Below are 9,227 nucleotides of genomic sequence, written 5' to 3'. Positions count from 1 at the left end.
CTTATTTAACATATTTTGGAATGTCCAAGGACTTATTTGTTCCAAAAAATTATCCAATGACTTATTTAACATGTTTTGGAATGTCCAAGGACTTATTTGTTCCAAAAAAAAGTCCAAGGACTTATTTGTTCCAAAAAAAAGTCCAAGGACTTAATCATTCCAAACAAGAAAGTCCATTGGTTTTTATTGTACTTTTCCCTATATTTTATTTTAAATTTATATATTAATTGATAAATATATTATTAGAAAAAAGATCTTATGTATCATGGTAGTTTGCTCCGGTCCCCTTACGAAACTTTTGTTATTGAGTTAGTCATGCACTTCACATGTTTCTAACGATTCACATGACATTATCAAATGATACAAGTCTTAGATAAGAATCTACAACGGACCTTGTTGACGATCCTTTACTCCGACAACATCTAGGGTTTCTCGAACAATGTGATATCTCACACTGGTAAATCATTAACCCTCCTCTAAATTACATACATAAAAGAGTAAGTTATAGAATTGGTCCTTAATGTATGTCGATTATTACAGAATTGGTCCTTGATGTATGTCGATTATTACATAATTGGTCCTTAATGTATGTCGATTATTATAGAATTGGTCTCTTAACTTCATTATTACAAAAGAAACCTTTACATATGTAGACATTTTTGAATTTGGTCCCTTAAGACAAACAACCGTCTATTTTTCATGTTAAATATGAACGCAAATTTGTCAATTTAGCTTTGTTATTATACACCTTTTTTAATCAACTCTGTATTTATTTTATTTTTCTTGCATATTCATCTTCTCCAAGAACGTCATGCTAAACACAAGAATTTGACAACAAAATTATACAAATTTAATTAAAATACGAATCAACATAAATCAATCCTAAAATCAAAAACCTTAAATCAAACCCTAAATCCAAATCCAATCCCACGAACACCAACAACATTTAACAAAATCCAAATCCAAATCAAATCCCAAATGCAAACCCTTTCACCTAGAAGTTTAAATAAGTCTTTTTTTATCGGGTAAAGTTCATCGTCTTCCTTTTCCCTCTTTATAAATAAGAGGCATTGAGATTTATTTGAAAGAGAGTTGTAGCACTGTAGAAGTTCCAAATTGTCTTTACATTTTGTAGTTGTAGTTGTAATTTATTTTTCAAGTTTTTAATTTTCAGCTGCTGCCCACTGTGGGCATAATTTGTATTTTATTTTTAATGCAAGTAGCTTTCAAGTATTTATCTTCTTCTACTATGTTTTCACTTTAATTATTAGCTACACACTTTTTGGGTTTGAGTGTGAGTCAAACTTAAAGCTAGTAGGTGACACCTAAGTGTTGCTATCGTTGCTATTTTATAAGTTTGGTCGCTTGAGCCGGGACTTAAACTCAACATGGATAAGCCGATCACTTTGAAGTGTTAATATTAGATCTTAGACCCATAGATGGACGGATTCGAAATAAGACTTAAGTGATACACAAAGATTTGAAAAAGTCTTTTGATAATCATGTAGAGATGCAAGTTTTGTATGATTTATTCAAGTTCAAACTTTTGTTGAGATTTATATCACAAAGAGAATTGAGTATAAATCTTAATACTAGTCGAACTTGATATTCTTAGCCAACTTTGCTAAATCGACAAGATTAAGAGTCAACAATAGTGGTGACTTTGTGGGCAGAATCTATAAAGATTCACTTTCGAGAGATCGGGATCTTTATAGACGATTTTTTTATAAAGTATCTGACTATTTTGTTACTATAATTGTTTTAAGTGAAACTTACACTCATATCCATTTTAGTTACTTATTTAGATTTCATTGTTAAAAGCACCAAACTGGCTCAAATATATTTTCTTCTTCTGTAATTGAAATCATTGTATTCTCAGCTTATTACTCGAAACTTTGAATCCGATCCCTATGGATACGATTTCAGTATTTTACCACGTTATTACTTGAAAACAACTCAATAGTGGTGTATACTTGCACCATTGTTGTGCCACATTTACATATGTGCATTTTTGCTACCACTAGCCATCATCTTCTCGTTTTTCGATTCAATCAATTCGACTGTCCGGATTCCATTGAGAGAATAGGTAGTGGGATTGGGGAAAATGGAGAAAAGAGACGGGATATGTGATGTTTTGGACGAAGATGGAAGGTGAGAAGGGAGATGGGAGTTGCCGAAGATGTACGTCATTGACGATGAGGGAGTATCGTCACTGTGTTGGATCTCAATGTTGATCGGTGATGGAGGGGGTTGTCGAAGAAGACCACCAAAGTGGATTTGGGTTTCTATGCTGGTCGGTATTGGAGGGTGCGTTGGAAAAACGGAGATGGAAGGTGGGGGTAAGGAGGGTGCTACCAGAGACGATGGTTCATTTAGATGGCGACTGCCAAAGATGGAGATGACAGCTATCGGAGATGGAGATGTCGGATGCCAGAAATGGAGGAAGAAGGTTCTCTATGTGTCTACATATATGTATATATAACTCATATATATATATATATATATATATATTATTAGAAAATATTATACATTAATTATTAAAGATAATACATAAAAAAAACTAAGGTATCCCCTAACTTATCAGAAAAAAAATTAAAAGAGTTAAGTCAATGAACATCTTTCAAGGCAAAGTTTAAACAATAGAGATGATAATTACAATTATTGAAGTTCAAGGACCATTTTCGAAGATTCTTATAAAACCACAAGGACCAAAATTGTAATTTACTCTTTTTTAAAATATGTTTGGTTTTTTAAGACGTATGAAAAAGCCAAGTGTCACGCATCAAGGTTCCCTTTTGCCTTTTTCCCTCTCCCTCTCGCAATTTAGAAAACATGATTTATAAAGTCAAAATTCTATTACATCATTTAAATGTAACTTTCTTTATCGATTGCAGTAAGTGTGATAGGGAAAAATTGCATAAACCACATCGTAAATGCATCTTGTATCGGTGCGGTTTTGCGGCTTAGCCCAAAATCGAACAGCAAACACCCTTAAGGTTGCATTTGGTACGCTGGACATGACATGACAGAACAAGACATGGATCTCAGTCCTATGTTTGACATGACTTTTATTAGGGGTGAGCAGCGGAACCGGGTATCCGGCTATGATATATTAATAATAAAAAAATAATGTATAAAAGAGATAAAAATAAAAATTGGAAGCTACATAAACTTTTTATTTGGTTTCATTTTAATTGTTTTGACGAAAATTTCAAATGATATATTTTGTTATAAAAATTAATTATTCTATTATAATTTAATAAATTACATAAATTAATTAAAATAAACAAGTCATCAAGGATAAATTGGTCATTTTACTTATTTTGTTCTGTCCAGTTTTATCTTACCAAATATTGAACAATTGTTCTATCCTATTTTGTATTGTTCTGTCTTCTTGTTTGAAAATGGTTAAAAAAAGTTAAACCCATTATGAAAAAATTGACTATTTTAATTGAATTTTCAAAATTAATTAAAAATATTTGAAAATAATATATTGCTTTTGGTTGTCCTTTGTAACTTTTAGGTCCATGTGTTTGGACCTTTTTATGATGCCGACAAGAGTCACTCCTCCAGACACTCGATTCTTTTTATGAACCGTTTCAATGGCACTTTCGTAATTAGTTCCAAACCCCAATGGCATTCTCTTACACCTGACATTTATTGTCTCTCCTCCTCGAGCGGGAATCACGATCTCCTCTTCTTGCCCGTTGCGCTGCTTTTGAATTTCAAACACTACAAGACAAAATAACTACCCCTCTACTACTCCCAAGAATCACCCACTTCCATTCACTCTTCTCCTTCCTTCCATATTCATCTTCATCATTCACCCTTCTCATAATTGCAGGTTTAAGAAATGGGTGCTTCAGGAAAATGGATGAAATCCCTCATACTCAAAAAATCAGACAAACTTGATCAGGTAACCCATTCTTCTTCGAACCCTTTTGTGTCTGCTTCTTTTGTTTGGTTTCTGTTGATCCAATCGTACTTGTTTTGTGTAGGATAAAGTGGGGAGGAGCGGTAAGAAATGGAAGTTGTGGAGGAGTTCATCAGGGGAGATGGGTTTGGGTTGGAAGGGTTTCAAGGGAAGCCACAGAGGAGCAACATCTGCATCTGATGGCTCGGATTCGTCATCTGTTGTCGATTCCGATGCTTTCTCGGCTGCTGTTGCCACCGTTGTTAGGGTTCAACCCAAAGACTTCAAGGCCGTCAGACAAGAGTGGTCTGCAATTCGCATCCAAACCGCTTTTCGTGGTTTTCTGGTAACCTATTTTTTTTTCACCCTCCATCTGTTTGATAATTTGCTTGTATGAAGTCTGAAAATTTAATCTTTAAGGTGGAGTAATTAGTATACGTGGTTTACCCAAATCCATCGTTATCTAGTATTTTGATGATTTCCTTAACCTTTTAGATGGTATTTTAGGGGTATGTAATTAGTTTTCAAATCATATGTAAACCTTGGAAAGATACAATTTTTAATGATCATAAGGTTGGATTCATATAGGCAAGAAGAGCATTAAGAGCTTTGAAAGGAGTGGTAAGGCTTCAAGCTTTAGTCCGCGGACGGCAGGTCCGGAAACAGGCTGCTGTGACCTTAAGGTGCATGCAGGCTCTGGTTCGTGTTCAAGCCCGAGTCAGGGCTCGTCGTGTTCGAATGTCCATTGAAGGCCAGGCGGTCCAGAACATGCTCAACGAACGCCGCTCCCAAGCCGAGCTCTTGAAAGAGGCAGAGGTACTTACAATCAAGACTCAAATTGGTTCACTATTTCGCTTTATTTCAACATCTTTCTTGAAACCGGGAAGAACTACTCTACTCTTTGGGGTAGAGGTCAAGTCTGCCTACATTTCACCTTCCAGATCCTACTTTCGAATGGGATTTACCGAGTCGGTTTGGTTTATCATTCTTGAAATTATGCCCTTCAAAACTCCAGGAAGGATGGTGTGATCGTCGAGGAACTTTACAAGAGGTTAAAGCCAAGATACAAATGAGGCAAGAGGGTGCCTTTAGGCGCGAACGGGCACTAGCATATGGTCTTGCTCAAAAGGTAAAACATTTGTTCGTTCTTTCTCGTTGGAGTTTCATATCAGATAGACATAGATAATCAAACCTTCATATCTGTGGATTTGTAGCAATGGAAATCAAACCAAGGGCTGGATTCAAGAACAAATGCTTCATTAACATCTCTTAAGAGCCAACAGTTCGACAAGAATAGTTGGGGCTGGAGTTGGCTTGAGCGTTGGATGTCGGCTAAGCCATGGGAGAATCGCCTGATGGAGCAAGGCCAGAACGATCCTTTGGAAACAACTCCGCCATCCAAAGTTTGTGCGGACAACCATAAATTAACAAACTCGAAATCATCAGAACCCGAGATGGTTAAAGTGAGACGAAACAATGTGACCACCAGAATATCGGCAAAACCGCCTCAAATCTCTGGCCAACGGACTCGTTTATCGTCCAGCCCAAGTTCAGAGTTCCGATTCGAAGGAAGCTCGGGCTCATCATCTCTATGCACATCGACCACAACTCCAATCTCGGTGGACCGAACCGAAGAGACTACTAACATTAACAACGGCAATAAACCAAGCTATATGAGCTTGACCCAATCAACAAAGGCTAAACAGAGAAACCCGTCTCCCAGAATCTACCGGCAGTCGATGGACGATTTCCATTTTCTTAAAAACTCGGGGGTTTTATGCAACATTGATTCGAACAGCAGCAACTGTTCTGATCCTTCTTCTGTTAATTTGTCGGTTTCTCGACCACTGGCTACCCGAGTCGAGAAAAGCTCGAGGAATCGAAGCTGCTATGCTTGAGATGGTATGCAGAATTGGGTTTTGAATTTGTTGGTAAGTTCAACAGCTTGTTGTTCTGTAATGGTGTAAAATAGTAAGGTGTGTTTGTAATTGGAGTTCTTGATGCTTTTGAGTCTTTCATTCGTTTGTCTAAATGAAAAAACAACTGAAATTTGCAGTTATTATTTTTTAGCTTATTGAAAAATCCCCGTTTATTTAGCAATATGCTGACTTTTTGAAAAGCTACTTCTAGTAGCGTTCCAATAAGCTTATTAGCATATAGTTTCAGCTAATTTGTCAGACATAGCTTAAAGAGACCGGTTACTAAGGATTTTGAAAACTTGATGACAACGAAGAGACGAGCCGTTTACGTTCGTTTTATAGCTTGAACCTTGACTCCATATTTGAAGTGGAGAACAACGGTAAAACGGAATTCTAACGGGTTTTCCATGTTGGGCGAGTGTCGAAATACGTATCTTTGGTATAGATGAATCAGTGCAAGCTTGATTTCTTGCAATGCGAATTTCTGACCAATACATGCTCGAGGTCCAAGCCCGAAGGGAATGTTGGCATAGGGATGTCGTTGTTTTTCTTCATCGCAATTCGGGTCGAACCTTTCTGGTTTGAACTTTTCCGGCTCCGGGAAGTTCTTGGGATCCTTGGCTAAAACTCCGACTGCCATCCACACCCATGTTCCCTTTGGAAGTATGTAACCTCCGATCTCGACTCGTGTCGATGTTTCCCTTGCTACTAAAGGAGAAACTACATGAAACCTCATTGCTTCCTTGACCACCTACAATTAAGATAAAACATTCAAGAGACATTTTATTGCTTCTAAGTGTCCTAATAGACTGCTTGTAGGATTAAACCATTTCGATATATAAACCTATTTTTGTTATAGTATAATTGGAAAATGAAGGTTATRGAGCTATTGGACTTTACCTGATCAAGATACGGGAATTTCGATTGAAGATCATGAGACGTTGGAACCTGATCGCGTGGACCAAACGCATCTATCTCTTGAAGCAACTTCTTCTCGACTTCCGGATGCCCAGAAACCAGATAAACAGCCGATGAGAGTGTAAATGACGTCGTTGCTGATCCAGCGAGAAGATGTTCGTAAGCTAAGCTACTGATGTAATCCGGGGTGAAGATGTTCTTCGAAACCGTCTCCGATTCCCTCGCATTCAATACTAGCGACAAGAAATCTTGCGATCCTCTTTCTTTGTCCTTCATTTTCTTGATCACGATCTTGTCGAGTTGACTACTCAATATACTGAGTGTTTGTTCGATTTTCCAGTCCATGGTGAACGGAATTCGTTTCAGAATCTGGCGAAAGGGTTCTTGGAGGATCGGTAGTAGGAGGCCGAGGATGACCGAAAACGAGCCCGATAAGTCATTTTTGAGCATCGTTGTGGAGTAAATGTGTTGCCTGAAAAACGAGTCGATTTGCTCATCGCCGTGCTGATGCTGCTTGGGCTTCGAGAGGCAGAAATCGAAGCCGAAAGCAGCTTTTCCGATCACATCAGTCGTCATTTTGAGCGATAGTTCATTCAAATTTATGTCGTGATCTTGGTTTGGGAGATCTTGAAGTGCGGTTTCGACAATGGATTGCATCGTTGGGACTAATTTGGCCAAGTGTGATGGCTGGTATACAGAGACGATGGTGTTTCTCATGGTTGACCATCTTGAATCCCTGAAATTTATACTCGATGTTTTGGAAAACTTATGTGAAAAAAAAGAGCTGAATGCTGATTCAGGTAATTTCTTTTTTGGAAACCCATTAAGCTCATTTCTTCAAAGAAAATACCTGATTCAGATATAAATCTGAAACATGGTCTGAATACCTGACCCAGAAAAGCCCTTTTTTATGGAGTGGGGAAGACATGATGGGAGAAGGGATACTTCTGTTGGGAATGTCTTTGAATTTTTTGATGCCAACTTCTCTGCACAGCTCAGCATCAGCCACAATAACCAGTGGCTGTCTGCCCATGTGAAACCTGATTCACATGTTTGACTTCAATTTTTCAAAATAGTCAACTCTTTTTGTATGTTTTGACTTTTTTCAAGTCCATAAATAACTTGAACAACCCGACCCATGTTTAACCGGGCCTCCAATTGAAAACCGTAACTGATTTGAGCCCAAAGGATTGGATCGGTCATTCGGTCTTCTAATCATCAATCATGGGCCTCAGGCCCAATGTGTACTTCAATCAAGTCAACTTTTCAATATTATAGATTATATTTCTCCATTTACAACATTTCATTTAATAGGGTGAGTTCACATTTCATTCACCATGGATACACGTTAGAATGAGATGGATCAAAATGTACCAGGTCAATCCCTGTATCAAGTGCGATTGATGGGTGAGTTTAAGATTAAAGGTAATCAAGGGTTCAAATCTCTCCTTACGCTTCTCACCTTAACTTTCTTTCTCACATGATCATTTACCTTCATTTTTTTTTATCATTTAATGTTTTTCGTTACCAAACTAGTTTATCTGTTAATTTATTAATTAACAAGTAACTTATCAGCCAATTTATCAAACATAACCAAAATCAAACTTCTATGTTAATTTGAGTCCAACGAATATATTAGCAACATCCGCATCAAATCATGGAGTCAAACTTAAACCTCCCGTCTAACCGGTGGATCAGTGACTTCAGTTATTATAGAAAAACTCAAAAAATCAGAGGATCTCCACTGTATGATTCTTATCAGAAAAAAGTGTAATTGCTTGTAAGAATTATTACTATGGAGTTTCTTATAAGAACCTCATGTCCTTTAGGTGCTTGAGTAAAAACCTTGGATCTTACTTTTTTTTCTTGATTTTATAATTATTAATATAATAATTACTGATGTTGAAAGAGTAAATGTACCCACAAAAAGGAAGAACTACTATTGTTAATTTGATAAGTTAAGGAAAGAGGTTGGGACGTACCAATCTTTTTGCAGGCTCTGTTACATCCAAAACTTTTGATTACATTACATAAATAAAATAACAGAGAATACATACGTTTTGAACAAAAATGGGTTAAACATAAAACGATTAACAATCTGAAACTAAACCTAAACCATTAATGATTTGAACCCAAAACCAAACAATTAATGGTTTGACCCTAAATAACTTCGGCTATAGTTTTATACATGTCGATAAAAAACCCTAAACACATGTAAATTTGAGTCTCCAAATTTCGGAGATCTTGTTCAAAATCTCACGGTTAACATGATAAGGGACAGCCACGAGGTTCTTACAAGGTCCTGGTGTCGGTGTTGACTACTCTGGATTTGACTTTGGAAGTCAAAGTCAAACAAATTTTAGGGTCCAAAATCGATGATCCTTTCCTACTAATACTATACCACTACCCGAAACCAAAATCAAGAGCCACAAAATTCCAGATTTGAGGATTAAACAGCAATCATTGATTCAAACTAC

The 9,227-nt window shown here is 36.9% G+C and overlaps 2 protein-coding genes across 2 annotated transcripts in view; one reads left to right on the top strand and one right to left on the bottom strand.

Annotated features, from left to right (window-relative positions):
* The first annotated feature begins 3,762 nt into the window (after positions 1-3,762).
* Positions 3,763-5,969, top strand: LOC112521441 (protein IQ-DOMAIN 1). The gene is made up of 5 exons (XM_025130301.1): positions 3,763-3,916; positions 3,999-4,259; positions 4,502-4,729; positions 4,929-5,042; positions 5,128-5,969. Exons 1-5 carry the CDS (start codon positions 3,854-3,856, stop codon positions 5,809-5,811), a joined length of 1,350 nt encoding a protein of 449 aa, XP_024986069.1. The 5' UTR covers positions 3,763-3,853; the 3' UTR covers positions 5,812-5,969.
* A 12-nt stretch (positions 5,970-5,981) lies between these two features.
* Positions 5,982-9,227, bottom strand: part of LOC112521440 (cytochrome P450 711A1) — a 7,624-nt gene continuing 4,378 nt past the window's right edge. Inside the window, exons 3-5 of the mRNA XM_025130300.1 lie at positions 7,638-7,790; positions 6,733-7,486; positions 5,982-6,583 (exon numbers count right to left, since the gene is read on the bottom strand). Of these exons, the coding sequence (XP_024986068.1) occupies positions 6,158-6,583; positions 6,733-7,486; positions 7,638-7,790 (1,333 nt within the window). The 3' untranslated portion in view covers positions 5,982-6,157. The remainder of the gene's footprint in view (positions 6,584-6,732; positions 7,487-7,637; positions 7,791-9,227) is intronic.

The sequence above is a fragment of the Cynara cardunculus genome, assembly GCF_001531365.2.
Source record: "Cynara cardunculus var. scolymus isolate 2C chromosome LG 11, CcrdV1, whole genome shotgun sequence".
NCBI classification, from domain to species: Eukaryota; Viridiplantae; Streptophyta; class Magnoliopsida; order Asterales; family Asteraceae; genus Cynara; species Cynara cardunculus.
This window is presented reverse-complemented; position numbering and strand designations above follow the sequence as displayed.